Genomic DNA, 20587 nt, shown 5'->3' on the forward strand with positions numbered 1-20587 from the left:
CACAGTTTTTAACCATCAAGAAGCCGGTGTCCGTTTAACTTTTTTATTGCTTCTTCGATTCAACCATCGTGTAGGGAAATGTGGTATAATTTGTCCGTCCACCAATCGCGGTCTACTTATGTCGTACCCCGAGCTGACCTTCTTCCCCTGCGTGTAGGCAATAGGTCAGGCACCGAAATATGTCTCCATCCGTCAGTAGCGAAACAATTTGCCTAATTGTATCCACTTCAAGGACGATCCATTTTTTCCGGACATAAACTGTCCATTTGTCTTGTGCGCTCGGTCCGATAAGAAACCGTCCGAGGTCACGGCTCGCTCGATTCGCGGAAGGACCGGACGGTGTCATCTCACACACATGGCTGGGTTAAAACTTTGCGGGCATCCTTTCGGTTGACATCGTTTCGGTTTTTTCCATTTCAAGCATGCGGCATAAATGAATATTTAAATTGATGCTGGAAGCCGGAAACTTTCCGAAATGGAGGCGCCCGGTGTGTGATTGGATCGCGTGTGGGAAATTTAAATCAAAATATTCGATTTCCTTCAACAGTATTGAGGTAGCTAAATTTATGGTAAAAATAACTCTTTTTTCTTATTGCTCGCCTTTAAATCATTGTTGTAATAAATTTGCATTGACCTCAATGTCAATACAAAACTTACAAGAATTTTCAGCTCACTTGTTAATGGCACATAAATCCCAATTCCCGTTTTCCAGCCGACGTGATATGCATGGAATGTCTTTTGCGTTCAACAATGTCGCCGATCGGCGCGCTGTCGTTAACATTCCGGAGGAGACCAGCTTTCCCCATCGACAAACCGTTCTTCCGGCATCGATACCGACCGGTGACGTGTAAAAGCCTGATGGAACGCAGTCCTAGGTCCCGCGGTGGGCATCGTTACCGGTTACGTTCTGGTTCATAATTCATTTGCATATTTTCATGACATTTCTGCCGATTGGGGATAACGGCACCTCAGGTGTTTTTTTTTTCAAGGGGTGATGAAAACGAAAACCACTATTCGCTTGGGGGCAAGCGAAGAAATTGTCTTCCCTAGGCAAACAATACAAGCGTCCCTCCAAGGGTCTCCGGGCGAGCGTGAAAATGTGGTACATTTTTAACACTTTCCAAGCGTCCTAAAGAACGAAGGAAAGGTAGCAAAAAAAGAACGAAGTCACACTAAACCTAGGTTCATGGCGCCCGGGACGATGGGACACGGGATGCATCATTGCGCACCGTCGCATAGGGTGCTTTGCCCAAAAAAAAACGGAAAAGCCTACCCAGCAGTGTCCTATTTCCGTGTCGTTCACCTGGTGAAAAAAAGAGGATGTGTATGCACTTAAGGAGCACAAGGGAGGAAAATCCGACCGGGAGTTCGACCGAGTTTCGTCCGCACCGACGGGTGACAAAGGCGATGCTGGCGAAGTCGAAGGAGGAAAGGGGGTACTGTTTTCCCTGAAGTGGACACTCGATTTCCGGCCCACCATTTTCACCAGGTGTGAGAATTCGATCTACATGTGTGTGTGCATATTTTTTCCCATGCCGCGAATGTATGCTAGTGTTAAACAAAACTTGCTCGCTGTCGCTGTTTCGATTATCTTTGGCGGTGTATCTTTTTCCCATTTTTTCCTATTTATTGTCTCGGGCACTCATATGGCGTTGAAATGTAGGCTAGTGGGAAATGCACAGTGGACTGCAATTTTCGTAGATACTTCCTTGCTTTTCACGCACATATGGTTTTAAATTATCGCCAATTACAGTTACATAACGCAATCTCAGTATTTTTTCTTTTATTTTCCTAAATTATTTGTTTTTAAATAATTCTAGTTTTTATAAGTGAACGTAGCTGAAGTTACTTAATACTTTTATCATCACTTGTTGCACAATTAATGTTCTCTCTTCTTTTACGCTTGATGAATCTTTCATCTCAAATTATTAACAAATCAATTTAGAATCAAATTATAAATTTTACTTTAGTTCTGTAAAATTCTACTGTTTTATAAACCATTTTAAAAATTGTTGGCAACCCTTTCGTGCTTTCTCTACATCGAACAACGTAAAATTTAAATGTTTTTTTATTGATCAAAACTAATCAAATATTTTTTTATTGATACCAAACGAGTTCTAACAAATAAATTGATGAAAAATAGTAGTATAATTAATTTCTGCGCAAGAATGCAAGCACGCGACCCAACGGTTTATATTTATTTTTTGGAATATTATTCAATATTTTACGAGAATTTGGTACACATGTTCACAGGTATAAATTTGTTCATCGATAAGAGACTACGTTCCCCATTCGTGCCGATTTACAGCGAAACACTCATTTTAAAAAGAATCCTTAGGGATTCCACGATGTTCCTGACTCCTACCGATACATGTATGCTCTAGCAAAGAGCATATTTTCAGTGCAAGCAATAGAGCAACTCCAGCAGCTTATCAACAGAGTCACTACCAGCACCGTCTCGTGGCAGGCAATTCGCGTACGTTCGAACGGAAACCGGGTACCTGTTCGCCCGGTCTTGTGCGATAAGCAACACTGTCAAATTGTATTCTGCTTCCGCTTACGGCTTTTATCCCCGAATGCTTCACCCCAACCCAATGCCCCGTACCCTTTCGACGGGTTTATGGCCGAGAAAAGCGCCGTCCTCGGGGAAACATGTTTGCCACCGTATATTAGTCCTTTGTCGAGCGCCGATAGGTGACACCGTTTTGCTGGAGTTGTTATTTCTTCCACTCAACACCTTCGCGACGTGCGCAGGCAGCAACACCAACCCGGGGATGATTGTTTTATTTATTTAGAGCCTGTTTTTTCCCTGGCACCCACTCGATGCTGTCACACATTTGATATTTTGATGACCTATTTCCGTGTCGTGTTAGATGCGGAAGTAAACCGAGTGAAGGGTGGGCCATCTTGTACTTCTTCGTTGTCTCAGAGGAGAGCAAATTTGTCATGTTAATGCTTTGCAAAAAAAAAAAAACAAGGTGTGCCATTCAAATATTCAAATAGTAAATATGCACCATATACAACGTTAGGTAATTATTTAGTGAAACAATATGCAAGCAAATTTGCAAGCGATTTTCCATTCCATGCCAAAGTGTCGGTAATGCTTATCGCAGCACTTACTTTACGGTCCCAAATCTTCTCCCAAACATCTCAACGCTAGCAATAAGGGAAGCTTCGAACTGCATTCGAGCACCGAAATAGTCGAGATGCGAGCCAAAAGTTCCCCTTTCCGAGCAGCCAGAGAGTGAGCAGGCGGTAGAAACAAACAGAAGTTGCATTCCTTTGTTGTCTGCTGCCAGATGCAAATATCTCTCTTGCCTCCCTTTTCGGTGCACCCTTCATTCCCTCTTCCGAGTGGTTGCAACATATTTGCCTCCGCCGAATTGGCGATATCCGAATGATAATAATGTGCGCCACGTTTCGCATACTACGGCAAACGGTGATACAATTATGGGAAAATCGGTAGGCGAGGTCGGGACTTGGGGATTTGTGGTGCTTCCACCACCGAAATGTGTGCGACCGTTGGAACGTGAAAATGGGTTTTCCATTTAACATTACCACAAGATAATGCACTTTTCGCATGCTTTGCTGCCGCTTCTGTGTGTATATGTGTGTATGAGCGCTTGTGCTTTTGCCAGTCTAAGAACTTAGTTTATAAGCCATGATGGGCCTGATTAAAAATGTATTCCGAATTGCAGCCGGGAATGGAAATTTATGAAGACATATCGCCATACAGTGGGGGCGGTAAGGAAGGAAAAGTTCAACGTGAAAGCAGTTGTTGAAGTTGGCTAAAATACGTCCAAAAGTCTTTTTAAAGCTATTTGTTCGCCTTTCGCACATGGAAAAGTTTTCCGGTACCGTGTTGGAAAGACAATTTAGGAGTGCAGCCGGATTTAATCACCACTCTTCATTAATATCCTTCAGAAGCAACAAATGCATCTCCGTTAAAACTCAATCGAATAGTTTTGTACTTGCAGCATTCTTCGGGGAAAATTTGAAGAACTTTATACTGCTTTTTTTTTTCACCGAAAATAAACATTTCCATTACACTCCGTTGTGCAGCGGGAAACAATCTGTTGATTTTGCTGTCAATGTTTTTTCCTCAAAGCTGGATGCTTTGAATAAAATCTTCGTCCACTCACATACACACACTATACTTTTCCGGGTTTAGGTCAAACCAATTTCCTCCGAACGGCATTCCGGAGAAATTTATCCCTTCTTGCTGACTGGAAAAGTTGAGACCACTCACCCCTTCGTCCCCGTTTTCCGTATCACGAGGCGACAGTTTCCCGCCAAGAAAAGTCCTATTTCCATACAGTTGCCCAAATGCAGGCAGCCCGATGACAAGAACGACGCGCTACATGGGTTCGAGAAAATTGCCTCTCGCAAATAAGGAAAAGCTTTGCGCATCATAGAGCAAAAGAAATTCCTCCGTTGAACTTCATCCGTTATTTATCACATCAATGTCGGCATTAATATTTCAAAGTTTTCACTCGCAGCAAAGTTCGACCTTCCGCCTTTCCCTTCGCTACGGACTTCGGGACCCGTTTCAAGGCGAAAAACTTCACCATGCGGGAGAAAGGTAGTGCGGAGTGTGGACACTTGGTCCGATCCAAACACCAAAACTGTTTCACCGCACTGTGCAATTATTTGCGATGCGATTTCCCGACGACCCCGGGGCTCGGCGCTATCTGTTGACATATTTAACTTGACTCCCCCGTTGCGTTTGCATCGTCTTGCCCCGGCGAGTGCCGGAATGCAGTCGGGTTCCGGCCGGCCGGAAAAGTCGCATCGCAAAATCGGGACAGCTTGGCACGGGCCCGTCAGCAAAACTCAAACACTCAACGGACGGGCAAAAGAGTTGCCTAAGTAGCTGCACTTTCGTGCGCGTTCCGAAGAAGCAAAAGGCAAATGGAATGAAACATTCTCGGAAGACTATTCTCTAACCAGCTGCTGGCCAAGAGATTTTGCTCGTCAACTCGAGAAGGACAATCTCGGACACTTTCGAAGCGGACGACCAGTGGAGAAAGATTGGATGATTATTTACACACAAAAATTACTGTTTGTCTTTCGCCAGCAAACCACGACGCAATTGGAATGTCAAATAAATTAACCAACCGATCCAGAAAACAGGTACTCGAGAGTGCTACCTTGCGATTGAGGAAGTGGTTGGCAGGAAGTTGAATTTCCTTTCAGGAAGTAACACTAGGATTCCTTTGCGTGGAACGCGATTGGCGTGAGGATTATTTCCCAACGCCCCGGTTGACAGACCCACATCGGAAAGGATCCTGTCAGAACAGCGCCTTTGGATGTGCATTCGCCACAAACTTGACGTGACCTCAAATTCACTTCGCCAACAAAGAATGCCGACCCCGAGTTTCCCGGAAGCGTCCAGGATCATTAGCTTCATTTGTCAAAGTCCACGTCCCCTTGCTCCGCTTCTGACCGAGGTGAAATTCCACAGGGAATATATATATACATATGTGGGTTTCGAGACCTTTCCCGGTGAAAAGGTCACATTATAGCCAACGGTTGCGGGTGACCTCTCGTGTGGTCGAACCAGCTTCCGACAGCTATCGGTCATGTAGTGAATTAGAACCGGCGGTTATAGCCTGCGGCAGTGTTCACCGTCGTTTCGAGGAAGTTCCAACACACACGTGGAACTCCCTTGCCAGTGCGCTTGATGGAAAATTAAACTAAAACTAAAATAAATGAAAATTGACAGCCGACGTAAACCCCGGGAGTCCCGGTGAGGCCGGTGCGAACTGTTGTTCACCAGCGTCGAGGCCGTCCGTTATATTTCGGTTGAGTTAGGGTTTCTTTCCATATCGGTGCCGAAAGGGGGCTTTCAGATTGAAGCGCAGTTTCTAGCGCACCGGTTGTATTTCCGTTAGTGCTTTCTATTGTTTCACGGAACGTTCGCGAACCAGATACATTATGCACCGCAACGTGCCATCGGAAAGAAAACTGCATCGCGAAAACTGCCCCGGTGGTTTCATAATTGATGAAAAAGTCAAACGCAAAAACCGAACTGCCTTTTTATTTCCATTTCCTTCACCTCCAAACGTGTACATACATCAAGAATTCACACCATTCCGATGCAGGCCAACTAATGCCATTTTTTGCTATCTCCACATTCTGTTCCCTCCCTCTGCAGGTTGTTGGCCGGCGGAAACTGGTCCCGAAGCACGCGACGAGTTCGCAGTCGAGCCTGGAGTCCACGCCGAGCAACGTCAAGAGCGAATCGAACGAATGGCCCGACCCACCGGACATACCGGTATGCAGCACCGAGGACGAGGCTGCCTCCATCTACTCCGACTCCGGTGCGTATTCGACGAGTGATTTAAAAAACGAATCGTTTCGAATCGATTTCTAACTCAACTCGCTTTTTTTTTTCTCCCGCCTTTTTCCAACAGACGACCTCATCCCACACATCCCCGATATCACCGGCCGCGGGACGTACATTATTCGCAAAGGACGACGGCAGCGGCAACGGCTGGCAAGCCTCGAATCGGAGCCGGTCAACAACGGTGGCCCGGTGGTGCCAGCTGACGGTCAATCGAATCCATCACACCATCAACATCGGCAACAACAACAGCAGGCTGTCAACGACGATCACATGCTCCGTGGGCTGCCGAGTCCGGTTTTCCCGGCGTCGATGATAACGCCCAAGTCGCGCCACAGTATCGATCTCGGGATGTCCGGGTTGCCGAAGGCGGCACACGGCATCAAACCGCCATCCTCTGCCTCCAACCAGAAGCTACCCAACTCCGTACTTTCTCCAAGGTACGCTCAAAGATGTCAATACGACCACCCCGGTCGACATCCTTACACAAACACACCGACACACACAGTTGTCTATATAGGAGTATAGTATCCAGGAGGTAAAGAACCCCTCTCAACAACACCGACCGTCTTTCATCTTTTGTGTCACATTTTTCCTTTCCTTTAAACTCGCTTTCCCTCGCACGACGCTGAGGCTGTGCACGCTCGTGTGCTCCGGGTAACCTCTTCAAAAATGGATGGACCTCCCACCCAATTTCTTGATTAAAGAGTCGCCGTGAAACGGGGACTGGTCCTGTTGGTTAACGCCACGTCTTCGCCTTTTGTCGCCATCGCCCGTTGCAGCATCTGGCAGAAGGCAAAAAGTCAGCGACGACACAAAGAGCGACGAAGCAACACCTCGACATGATGAATTGGCTGCCCTGCTCCCCGAACGGGGCAGGCGAAAGCCTGACACACGGTGTGAAGAAGCTATTTTATGAAAATTTTGAAAAAGGAATCTTTTTGCGAGAAGGTAGTGAAAGCGGGCGACGACGCTGTTCGTGCAATTCCCCAGATGAGATCGTTTATTATATCCCTTTTCTTAACGGAAGCGAAAAGGCGAGGGCTTCTTCATGGAGACACCACGGACGGGCGGGATTAAGGCAAACGGTTTGAAAATAGTTCCGGACTCTTGACTCAAGCTCCATGGTGGAAAACAGAAACTACCTACCTTTGGGATGTTTTAATTTCGACAACCTCCCATTGCTTTCTTCCAGCTGAATGGCAAGGCCTACTTTGCTACGGAATAAGTAGTAGAAAGATCATCGTCCTTAACAGCACCAAACTGAAGCCATACTTACTTTCATTCCTTCCTTTTGCTCGCTCTACTTTCAGGTCACGATTATCATTAGACTTAAGTTCACCTACTACCTCAGAGCTTTCAACTAATGTTATAAAAATCACCACCCCGACCGGAAGCTATCCTTCTCCGGCGTCGGCGCACCATCACGGGCTCGTATCGTCCCCGCTCGGTCCACCCATCAACGGGCTTATCAATCCGGCCGCCAGCGCTGGCGGCAGTGGCAGCAATAGCTTGAGCAAAGGCGCTGTCGGTGGTACGAGCGTTGTCACCGTCGGTCTTTCCTCCGGCGGCAATCAACCACAATCCAGCGGCTCGGGGCGGTACAGTGAGTTCAAAACGTACAACGCCACGTTCGATGCACTCGATGGTTCGGCGAGCGGCCCGGCCGGTGGTTCCAGCGCAGGCCATCTGAACGGTTGCGGTCCAAACGGAGTGAACGGTTCCGGTTGCCCGAATGGTTCGGATAATCCACTGCTGCGCGTTTCCTCGCTGCCCACCATCACGCCGCCCCTCACATCATCCGCAACAGGTGAGCACGTTACGGAGCACGGTTAAATTTAAATCGGTCGGGGATGTCCTACGGCTGTGCTTGTCCGATTGCATACTTTACGGGCGGTAACACTTGGGCGTCAATATTATCCCATCACGAACCTCGCGCACCACAGTTGTGGTTTGTAATGCTACGCTTTGCATTTGCGATGATAATTACTGGCAACCTTAAGCTGCCCAGTAAGGCACTGATAAAGCGCTTGCCAGGGCTAGATTGATGAGAATGATTAAAGAAAACCCCGTGTCGGGCCCCGTCGTCAGCTTGACACTATCAACAACCAGCACCGAGCAGAAAAAAAGCTCGACTACCGGAAGTCAACTTTGTCTGCGCCTTTCGCCTTCCTCGGAGCAATTAGTCTAAGCTTACTAACCCTATCCCCCCTCCTGGAAAAAACCACCACCGGCCAGTAGAGTGTCCTTCTTGCTGAAGTAGTCAGGCTTTCTTTTTGTTGTACCCATGTAAAACGAAACCCGTTAGCCGAGGATACCTAACAACCCTGGCAAGTTGTTGAGATGGTAAAGCTTCGTGCGGAAGCCCACCGTGCACCGTCGTCATCAGTTAATTAGGGGCGCGAAGAATCCGTCTCCGCCTTCCCTTGCGCCCTGTGTCATTTTGGGAAAAAAAATGAAAAAACAAAGCTTCCTATAATATCTCTTCTTCAACCGTCCGTAATGGGTTGGCTCGGTGGGTTTGTTAATTTCGCTGCCCACCTTGAGGGCTAATGGTGGAAAAGGTTGAAATTAGAAAAGCGGCCCACCGGGGTCCTCCTGCAGCATCTTACGGTTACTCCCTCTCGACCATCCTTCGCCAAGAAACATTAACCATTGGAACGGTTTGATTAGGCACCGGAAGGACTTCTTCAGCATCGATCGTCGGGGCTGGTATGGTCAGCGTGCCAAATAAATACCCCTTCCCAAGGTGGTGGCATCTTCCACGGTCTTACGGTGAACGTTGGAATCCATTCTTCGTGGGTTTCATTCTTTCGAACCCTCCCTGTTTTGTATTTTGATGGCTTTTCGCCACTAGGTCATCCTTTCGTCATTACACACAATGCGAGGGGAAAAGGAAAGCCTTTTCCGAAAGGCTTGAGAAAGGTCGGACGGTCCCAAGAAATAGATCCGGCAATTATGTTTATCACAACCCAGGAAGCCCGACATCTTTTTGGCATCTGTTCGCAATAATGACATTCATAAAAAGTTAGGATATTGTGGCGATTTGGTCAACCATGCGCACGAAATGGAATAATGTGTTATGACAAGTTTTTTTTCCAAATTTTCTATCGGAGAGACGAATCAAAATAAGTACTTTGTTGATTATATAAATATTCTAGCTGGTTTTGAATATTAGTAATTTGTGGTTCTGATTCCGAACAACTTCGATTCGCCATCCCTGGGTCAACTTGCGTACAATCGTTTGTATGCTGTAATTCTTCCAGCAACCTGCACTCAACAAAGCACACAAGTTTCAAGCTTGTACGGCAACTTGTACTCAAGCTTTGGTATAACGCTTCATTTCTGTTTCTGTTTTTGAATTTGAAGTTATGAAAATAATTTAAGATAAAACAGAAACAGCAATACAAGCTTTAATGGATATATTTTATTCATAGACTGCTTCCTTTTTTTCTAATTTTTCATCATTTTATTTATTCTTTCAGCTGACACGTTGTCAACGCCAAGGCGCGAACTGGCACCCCCTATCGAAGAGGACGAAGAGGTGGACAGCGACACGCAGCGAGGAGTCCCGCTGCGCAAGATAGAAGATAACATTAGTGCTTTATTACGTGGTGATATATCCGTTGCTAGAGTAGCCGGTAAGAAAAATTATTTCAGCAGGACGAAGAAATCATGGCCATGTCACTAACGTATTTTTCTTTTCAGACATACCTCCAGCAAGACGTCCACTAGGTTTTCGTCTAGGTGTTCATAAATCAGAAAGTGCCAAAGAAATGCTTCTCTCGCAAGCAGGCCTTGGACCGCTGCCACCATCGCCACCATCGTCCAGCCCGGAACCGGTTAGTTGTCTCGTTGTGCAGCCCGACGTTTCAGCTACTAACCTGTGCAAACATTTCTTTGTCATTATTCAACTCGCAGCAGGACAGTGACGAGTTTCCACCGTTGCCTCCGTCGCCAACGGAAGAACCGGAGATGCTGCACCAGATGCACGGCATCCGTATCAGCTCACGCACCCGCACCAACGGTAGTATCAATGGGTCGGTAAAGAAAGACCCCATGATCCACGGCTACCGAGAGGATCATCCACCAGCCATTCCACCCCATCGTGGACCATCGATAAATACACTTAAAACAAGGTATTTGAGTTCGTCTTTAGAGGAACGAAATATAGGAAAATTTAACGATAACATTCTTTATTACTACCAGATCGATGGATGCCGGGTTCAGCAAGTCGTACAGAAACGGTTCCTTTGGTTCGTCCACATCACCCCACGCCCCCGGTACACTTCCTCCCGATTTGCCCGGTTGCAATTCGCGACGAAGAGTTATCACCGGCGGCTACCAGAAGCGCACCGCCCAGAGTCCCCGCGAGGAGAGATCGCTGCAAACGTCCTGCAGCCTGCCCGAAACACCCATCTTTGCCAGAGGGTTGGTATTTTTTTCGACAGTTGTATAAATTTTTCGTAAACATTATTGACAATCTGCTTCGTTTTAGCTGTGACATACCGCGTACACCACACCGACGCGCTCCGGAAGTTCCACCGCACGGTAGCGGAAGCCGCACGGCACCAAGAACTAACTCTACCACTAGCAGTCTTGGATCCTCCGTCGTGGGCATCAGTACGTATCCGTTCCCTTCCCGGTTAGGCGCACCAGTCTCTGCCCAAAATTGTGTTACTAACCCACTGATCCGCACATCCGATTTTCGTGCAAAAAAAGAACAAGAAACCATTCGCACCATTCGCGGTGACGGGGCTACTGTAACCACCTAACGGCGGGAGACGGCCGCTACGCAAATCAGTGCTACTCACTAACCACCATACACCATTTGTCGTAACGCTTGTCTGTTGTTTCCGTTCCGTATCTTCACCATGTCCACGCAGGTGCCTCGACCACGATCGGCAGTCGACAGCGTAGCATCAGCCAGGCGCTGGCCAACGGGGAGATGCTGCGGCTGGCCGGCGGCCCCGCCCGGGGCTGGTACCCGAAGCAGCGCCACCCGAGACCGGCCTCGACCGAGAACCTGGACCGGCTCCATCCGCAGGGATCGCTGCGCGCCTGGGAGGCAGCGGGTACGGGTAGCCGCAAACCGCTCACCCTACCACCAAATCTCACACCCAAATTTTTCAACAAGTCACCGCGTGAGGCACTGCGCCGGGTTACTAGTTTGCTCATTCGCAAAGGTAGGGGGCGATTCCTCCAGGACGCTTACATTCGCTACTTAATTATCTGACCGGTGCGAGGGCCGGTATTACCGTTTTCGTCCCGTGATCCTATTTGTTTCGTGTCGTTCCGGTTTTTTTTAACACTTTCCCACTTTGTGGGCTTACTTCGTTCGCGAGCGGTTCGTTCCAAACGCAATCGGTTCGGTTCGTCGTGTCGTCCTTTGTCCCAATTTCCTCCCTATTCCGTTTTTCGTCCTGTCGTAATGGATTCAAATCTTTTCACTTTATTTAACCTTTTGTTTTTCCCCACGTTACAATTTATATATACAACGGTTTCTTTTTTAAATTTAATTATTATTCGATTTCTACGATTCTGGCAACCCTGATTTTAAAAACACGCGTAACGTTCTCGTAATACCTCGTAACGCCAACTGCAAGTAAACTCCAAGGTTACTTGAACAAAGCAACACTTTCAGCACAAATGTGCAGGAAATGTTACTTTGTTTTAGTAACCTTGCTGAAGGCGCCGTTTATTTTCTTGCCTTTTTCCGCTCAGACCAAACGCAGCCATAAAACGCCGGTCGTTCGTGATGCGTTTTCATCGGTGTATTTTTTTTTCTCTCCCGTCGCGATTTGCCGGAAATATTCCTCTTTCGGGTCGATATCATCGAACTTGAACGGGTTATGAATTAATCGGCCGCGTTGAAGAGAAGAGGCAAATTGAATAACCAATCGCTTGTGAACACGATAGCCTAAACGTTAAGTTCAATGCAACAGCGATACTCGGCCAAAAGACGACTTGTTAAAAATGTTCATCTTCGCACCCGTTTTGCACCCGCACATCAAGCATCTACCCACGGAATCACACCCCCACCCCGAACAACAACCCCCCTCCCCATGTCCCCGCACCCTCTCATGATCGTAATTCATTTGTAGATTTTCTTCCCAATCCGTGTGCGCCTCTCCGCTCTCAGCTGTTTAACCGCCAAGTCACAATTCCAATCCCAGAAACCCACCTAATCTGTAATCTAGCACAACACAAACATCAAAACTACGCCTTCCGTCCCCGGGGGGAGCGGGGAGCCACCGGCACCGAATTGCTAAAACATTTAGACGCTACACACTCGAAAAGCGTAACCAAACTAATTAGTGAGGGTTTAACGTCGACGGATTCGTAGCGCCTGCGAACAGTAAAGAAGTCAATATGAAACCTCCCCCTCTGTTCGTCGGCGAGGTGGCGATGGTTCTTCGCAGACGAGAAAAAACTGGCCTCTTCGAAGCAAAAATCTATAGTGTGGCCTACCGAACTGGCAGACACACCGTTCCGATCGAAGGCGATCTAATCTTCCCATACGTCGATTCGTCGTTGCAGCAATACGCGAAGGGGTCGAAAAGATCGCGACGAGGGAGCCGTGAAGTTAATTCAATCAATTCTTCTCTAATCTTTCGCCCGCATTCCCATTCTTCGCCCAGCAAGTGTCGCGTGTTCGACGATGATGGGTGCTGTTCGTTCATTTGTGGAGACAGACTTTTAACTTCGGTTTCTCAGACACGATCAATATCTTTAAGTACCATTTGATAGACGATCATCGATTAACTTGCCCCCGATCGCAGCTTATGGATCGTGAATTCCGATGTGATTTGTAATGAACGGAGTCATAATTTTATGGTATGGTGTTGATTGAGACCATTCCATTTCCATTCATGAGACTGTGTTACTTATCTATTTTTTGTTCTTCAAACCTTTTCCTTTTGTTGTTCGTCATAAATGTATTTTTGTGTTTCGCAGATTAACAAACACTTGTTTTCCATAGATAACACTCATGCCCTTATCGACCTATATCTAAAGTCTACCGATTTATCCAACCTCCATCGGAGCCTCGGACGTCAAAAATCTGTGGCCGCAAAATGCTGACTGTTATCGCATCCGCATAAGCGCCGCCGGCACACACATATACACAGTCCATCAGCCTTTTTGGTATTCCACCAGCATCGGAAACGCAGTCGGAAATCGCAAAATTGAAGCATCGCGCGCCTTCTCGTGTTGCGCACGTACTCCCCGGGCCAAGTGGAGGGCAGAACGGACGGTTTCTTAGTTTGTTTCTTTTGCGTTACGTCCCGCTCCTCCCATTCCCTTTGGACTCACCACCACACTCCAGCGCGAAGGAAACGGATGTCGGCGCGTTGCGGCCGAGAATCGACTCTCGGCGCGTTCTCCATTTCCTCCCGGCGCGTGCATGGCAAGCGTATTCCTGAAATGGCAAGTCAATCGACGGCATGGGTCGATGGGAAAGCCTTGAACCATTCGAGCGCAATAAACTTGAACTTTTACGCTGCTTTGCCTAATTTTTTAGGCGAACGGTTCTTCCTACGGCCAGCGAGCTTGATGAATCTATGGATTTTATTTTCGAACCATCCCAAGCGCCGGGAACTTATCAATCCGCTTCCGCCGGCGCACCCGAACGTGGCATCAAGTAATCAAGTAGCGCACGGTTTGCGCTCCCAGCCCATGACGTCATGCCGTTTGCAGCGAACGAACGGTTCGTCGTGGTGCGTCGATTTTATTCGACTCCCATCCCGGCATGCCTGGCCTCGATTGGCGAGCCCGAAGCTGAAGAAGCTGCCATTGCTGCCGCGTGTGCGTGTTCCGTTGTTCCGGCGTGCTTATCCACGTTTCGAGCGACCGAAGATCGGCGCACTTTTCTCTGTCCGTTTTGGATGAAAAGAATCGAAAAGGCAAAAAAAAAACTCCCCTCCCCAACGTGCGTGGTTCCTTTCACCTTCCCGGAGTAGAGGTCCCCTGAGCTGTTTGCTCAGTCCACGGCCATTGAAGCCGTCGCGATAAATGCGTTTGGGGTGCGCAATAAACAAACCATTCGGTTGTGAGATAGATAGAGATTTGCCTTTCCACTGTCCACAGGCAGCAGCCGGGGAAATGCCAGATGTTTGTGCAAGTCCCGTCCCGGGACTAGGGAGTTGGGAAGAGAGTGTGTGTGTACGCGTGTCCAAGGTCATGAGGTTTAGGACGATTTGCATGCAAATAGTGAAGCCAATGACTAACATTCTTCGACGAAACATGAAGGGTGAATTCTGCCAAAACTTCTTATTCTTGAGGCAACAGGCAAACAAAAACTGCGATTTTCATTCACATTTTATGCGAACCATTTTCCGTGACGGTAGGGTTTACAATTTTTGTTTCTTTCAATTCTACCATATCTTGTTTAAATATTTGACACAAATTCCATATCGCACTGTCCCTCGGTATCGATCGTGCGGTCACGGTTTGCGACACTCTTGAGCAATTTATCACGATTACTGAATGACGTTCCGACGGTTCCACCGTTCGGTCCGGTTCTTATCGTAATCGTCGGATCTGCTCCGCTTTCTCCCTTCGCGTTCGGTTTGTCACAACGCCGTTTAAAAAAGCTGTCGTCGAAGCAAAAATATCCATTTAATCGGCACTTGGTGATGAATAATCGTGCCTAATGGTTCAAAGACGTGATTCAATGAATAAAGAAGCAGCGCGAAAATCTGTTGAAAATGGTTGTTTACGTTAAACATATTTGGTTGTATATCCACAAAAATAATTCTTCTGATATCGTATGACGAATTTTTATTTAAAAACCCCTCTCCAAGTTGATTTCATCAAAACAACAGTTTTAAATTGCTCACTAACATAAAAACAAAGTTTTACAAACTTTTTTATAGAGTTCACGAAGTTTCCCGAAGAAAGTCATAAAAGCATTAGGTTGATGAACCTTGCAACGGCAAACATCTTCGAAGGACTCACGGCACGCAACTGCTAGCCATACGCTTTTTGGATGGTGGAGTTGGGAAAATGCAAATGGGTGGAAAATGTCCCCACCCGGTTCCGGTGTTGGTGGTTCCCATGTTTTGCGCTATCTCAGCAAAGCGAAACAATTAAGATTTTGGGCAATGGAAACAACAATCCACTCGCTGCCCCAACCGACCGGCGTTGATGCGTCGGAAAAACTCCTCCAGTTTTCACTGGCCTGGATCGAAATGGTACACCTTAAAAATACTTTGCTGCTTTCCGGGGTAGAAGAAACTTTTTCTACCTCCAGAAGGTGTGGGGTCCTCTCTTGTCGGATGGAATGGATTTTCGGGCAGCAAGTGTTGTTGCCCGGGTTCAAGCTTTCTCATCTTCATGGCTTAATTTTTGCTACCTTCCCCCCACCGCCCACCCTGGTGACGCTCGATAATTATGGAGCGCTTTCGCTCCCGGGAACTCACCGGTGCCGACACAAGGGTCCGGCCTTCCGTGACGAGAGGTTTGTGGGGCGATCCCTCGAATTACCTGCGCCGGAAAAGGGTAGCCCGTTAATGGCTTCAGATTTTCCAACAATGAAGCAAATTTCTCGAATGAACCTTGCGAGGGTAAAGTTCGTGTGTGTGTGTGTATGTGTGATGTCCTTTGAAAACAGAATTACTCCATCGCACGCACCGTTCGGTGGGGGGGGGGGGGGGGGGTGGTTTTGCGCGATCCCGTTTGTTGGAATCCCGTAATAATCCACAGCAATGAATACGAATTACCACACAAAAAGGTCCTTGTGTCAAAACAGGGAGAAGGGGGCAGAGCTGGGTGTACGTCCGACGCAACTTACAAACGACCTTCACGGGTCCGATTGCTTACCAATGTTCCGGATTTCGATAAACCGAGCGCAAACCCCAAAAAAAATGTATCCCCCATTGCTCCACAAACCTGGAGTATTTCCCGGAAATACCCATTTAAACCGCCTTGATTCCATTAATTTCCATTTATCAATGTGGTCCATCCACGAGGGGGGTGGCGCTGTGTTTTTGCCCCCCTTACCCCCCTTTCCCTTTCAACCGGAGCCCTGCCTTTTGGAGGATTAAAGGTTTCGACGGTTCGCTGGGCTTTAGCGCCTATCGGCCACGCTATCGCCATTGACAACGATGGTGCCCCCACCCCCCCCCCACCCTCTCGAGGGTGGATGGAAACAAAGAAAACGCCTCGGGAAAAGGCCACCTCGGGTGCTCCCTTACATGTGTTCGTGTCGGTGGGCTCGAAGGATGTATTTCGACATTTCGACACAACCCAACCCAACGTCGGGCGGTGTAGTGTGCGTGTGCTTCGCCGGAACCGGCCGGAAGTATCATCGTTCCGCAGGATGTCGAAGACGGACGGAAAAGTTGCGGGAAAAAAAATCTTCCGCACCGCTTCGAAGAATTTCCCGGCCGGATGTCGGAGTCATAAGCGACAGGATCCAATGACAATAACATCAGCAGTAATAATACCCAACCTCGAACGCCCATCCCGGTGGGTTTGCCGGCGTGGTGCCATAAGGTGGTAGTGGTAAAAGTGGCCATAGTGTGGTGGAAAAATTTCTCCTGAGTGTATTTGTTCAATGGGATAAATATTGATTTTCCGAACACCGCCGAGAGGGGGAAGGGAAGAGGCGGATGGAAAAGGATGCCGAATGCAGCCGGCATTTTCGCTGTGAATGAAGCGAGCGGCGTAGTGGAACAGTTTTCCGACCGCAAATGCCCCCCCTACCCCCCTCCACACTTCAGGTCATTGCTCGGTTCTGCTTGTATTTGTAAACCCGGTTTCGTTGGACGTTGGTGAGCGATTTCGTCCTTTTGCCGCGCGCATTGGTATTGGTGAGCGGTTTTCCCATTAATCCCTTGCCGCACGCAAGGACCTCCCCCTCCCTCTCCTCCCTCCCCCTAGCTATACAGACAGACGGGACAACGAGCACGTGTACAGACCTACACGCAGTGACTGCGGTACATTTTCGTGCCTTTTTCCAACGTTTGCTTTATTTATTTTTATTTTCCATCGGCCAGACTCCCGGCTCGTGTGTGTTTCGTTCCTTTTTTTTTCTCCATCACGAAACGTTTTCCACACGCGAGTGAACCACCATTTGTCGGTTGGTGGTTGTTGTTTATTTGCTAACCATTGATTCGACCCACCCGTTCCCTAATTAGGGAAAAGGTCGGATATCACCGAACATCGAAAGGACAGCCCAGTTCAGGCTAGGCCGAGCTTTTCCTTATTTTATTTCCTATTCCAAAAGCCTTGTGGAAAGGCACGAGGGAAGCTGAGCGTGTGGGGGGTGAAGGACATTTTTCAAAGGACGTCGACTTACTCGCTGACGTTTGGAAACGCTAAATTGCGGTTATATTTCACCCCCTCTCTCGACCCATCCCCTTCGATCGCTTTTCCATGCGATTTTTCCGTCTTTTTTTTCTCCAACGACGCTAAAACCCTGTGAACTGTACTGTTGTACTTGTATGCGTGTGTGTGTCTCACACCGTCCTGCGGGGCAGATTTCGTCCTAGCCTGGCCTTTGTCCTCCGATTAGCGCAAGCGTGTTAGTGGTGGTTTGGTGTTGGTCTGGGGGGAGGTTGACGTTCCTCCCGCTCGAACCGAACGAAAAACGCCCCGGCGAAGGGAAACTAAACAACTACGGCACACACGCGGGTGGCCTTTGTCTCGTGCTGCGTGCGAAAGTGTGTGCTGGGATGTCCTTTTCTTCCCCCTTCCGCATTCAAATCGACGACGGCATAACGTCTGCCGCTGGGTTTTTGCGCTCGCGCACATTTAATCGGACGCTTTCTCTTTCACTCGCCCGCTTCGTATTGATGTTGGTGACGTTGCCCGTCCCCTGACAGCGGCATCAATTTATCCTTATCGCTATCCTTCCCAGCCTGTGGATTATTCCTTACACCAATACACACACGTGCGCGCGTCTCTGCACGCCGAAATGGAAATGAGGCGTCGTCCGATGGGAACGAGCCGGGACTTTTGTTTCGATCCGATTCCGCACGGTCCCGAGTATGATGGGACACTTCACCGACGCGCCCGCCAGTGGGAAGGCTGTTGCGCCTCATCAGACATTCCTGGCCATAAAATATATCCTGCACGCCACTTAACATGGGGGAGAGCGTTTTTCCGCCGCAGCCCTTTTGCGGAACACCGTTTTATTCCACGGGATTCAACTGTTCGGCGGGGAAAAATAAATTTCCATCCCGTTCGTGTGAGGCTTAATGGTTAATGGAAATTCTTCTCCAACCCCGACCTTCGGTCGAACGTTCTAAGACATTCTTATTTCGTTTCATCCACAATACTTTTCGATTATTTCACTAGAATACTGGTCCTCCGGAGGACGGTTTCTGTAGGGACACTTTTCCCCCCCATACCACCCCTCCGATCAGGGAAAGGTCACGGGGACTCGCCGTCGTGAGATGAAATGGAAATGGTCCGAAGTAACAACCCACCACTTAAACCACGCCGGAAAACGCCTGTGGAACCGGGCAACGGGATGGTTTGCGAGGGAGAAAAAGTTTTCCACTTTCCTCGAATAACCTTCTGCCAAATAAATACGCAATGTAGGAAGTTGTAGGAGCAGTTTTGTTTTTGGGGCTTTTTTTTCCTTTTGGGCCCGACCGCCAAAATGTGCTGATGAGATTGTTTATGACGGTCGACCAGTTCGCTCCGGAAAAGGATGATCAATTTAAGAACTTTTACCCACCGAACCGGTTCCATTATGCAGGAGAGGCCACTTTATCGGGTCGGATTGGCTTCCGTAAAATAGAAACAAAAAGTACTTTCAAACTCGTAAATCGAATGATAGTAATTTCCTATCTATTTTTCTCTCTTGCGTAGTAAATCCAACTTATTTCTACGTGTGTTCATAAGGACCATTTAATTGCCTTTCATCTCTTCGGTTTTTCTGTCTCTAAAGGATTTAGAACTCCACATAAAATCTCAGCTCCCAACCAAATTTTGGCTCCAGTATTTTTCAAACCTACTGGCAACACTGGTGCCACGCCTCGGAACGAACGCGAAAGCTCGTAAACCACACCGAGACCACATAAAAGTGGTGCCACATAGAAGAACCGAAGAACAGCCCGGGCTGCAACAGGGCCCTTTGTGCTGCTTTCACTTGTTACGTGGTACTACAACGCGGATAAACGTCGTAAAACGCTCATCAAACATAAAACCGGCGTACATTCTTCAAAACTCTTCGTCTCCACAACATCCACGCGTTAAGCGCTGAGGTTTATTTCCGTTTTCCGGCCGACCCCCGGCAACTCCGTTCCTTCCGGTTGCTTGGTTCTTTCCTCCTTGCGAATGTCAAATGTTTGACATGGAAGATAATCAAATAATCGGGCCAAGGCAAGAAAACGGACGGGCTGAATATCAAAAGAAGCACAAAAATGCGCCACCGAGCGCATTTCGGTCCTTATCAAACAAGGCCACCCATCCGAGATGCACCCGAATCAGCCGGGGTAGAGTTGGACGCCCGTTGGGTTTTTGTGCCTGGGAACATGTGCATTACATTGTGTCAGGGCCATATAGCGGAACAAAGAACCTTCCGTTCGGAGGCATTTGTTGATAACGGAAAGCGCATAAAGGAAGACCAAGAATCCGGACCATAAGGAGAGGAGGGCAGTTAAAAAATTAGCATCGGAACCATCGGATGCATCACTTTTGACCTCTTTATTTCGGGTTCTTCACCCCCGGGTCCGTGATTGGCAGTTGGCATGCATGAAGATGGTGGACGTTTGTTTTTTGTTTGGGTTTCGCTTCCTAGTTTCGGTACCCGTCTGCAAGATAAGGAATGTACATACACACACCCAGTCGGCGGCAACAAGTGCACTCGCCGAGTGAGTTTGTACTTTGTTCGCACTCCGAAGCATTCCGCGATTCCATATGTTTTTTTTAGTTCGCTTCTGTGTTGTGTGTTGCAACTTATCGGGCCCAGGGCTTTATCAGTGTTGAGCACCGAAATGCCGGTGGCACACACAAAATCCCTTCCCAAGCGCGAACCTACAACCACACCCAGTTTCGATAAGATAGACTAGAAAAGAAAGGAAACCATGAGTGTCTCTATTGGTGTCTTCGGTTCTTCGGTTTTCGATCGACATTTTCGCTTCGTTTCGGTTTTGTCACCGAGCAGCTCATTACGCCACGCCGGAAATCGTCTTTACCCGGTTGCCTCACTTCCGTCCCCGGTAACCTCCTATCCCGTATCATCCCGCTGCCTTCACCCCGCCCGAAAACCCGCTCACCCTCACCCCC

The 20587-nt window shown here is 48.0% G+C and overlaps 1 protein-coding gene across 1 annotated transcript in view; it reads left to right on the forward strand.

The window, feature by feature from the left end:
- Positions 1 to 20587, forward strand: part of LOC131263440 (nascent polypeptide-associated complex subunit alpha, muscle-specific form) — a 95824-nt gene that overhangs the window by 58589 nt on the left and 16648 nt on the right. Inside the window, exons 7-15 of the mRNA XM_058265640.1 lie at positions 6158 to 6323; positions 6417 to 6786; positions 7660 to 8156; positions 9832 to 9987; positions 10055 to 10188; positions 10268 to 10485; positions 10556 to 10777; positions 10845 to 10969; positions 11233 to 11532. Coding sequence (XP_058121623.1) covers positions 6158 to 6323; positions 6417 to 6786; positions 7660 to 8156; positions 9832 to 9987; positions 10055 to 10188; positions 10268 to 10485; positions 10556 to 10777; positions 10845 to 10969; positions 11233 to 11532 — 2188 coding nt within the window. The remainder of the gene's footprint in view (positions 1 to 6157; positions 6324 to 6416; positions 6787 to 7659; positions 8157 to 9831; positions 9988 to 10054; positions 10189 to 10267; positions 10486 to 10555; positions 10778 to 10844; positions 10970 to 11232; positions 11533 to 20587) is intronic.

This window comes from Anopheles coustani, chromosome 2 (assembly GCF_943734705.1).
Source record: "Anopheles coustani chromosome 2, idAnoCousDA_361_x.2, whole genome shotgun sequence".
Taxonomy (NCBI): domain Eukaryota; kingdom Metazoa; phylum Arthropoda; class Insecta; order Diptera; family Culicidae; genus Anopheles; species Anopheles coustani.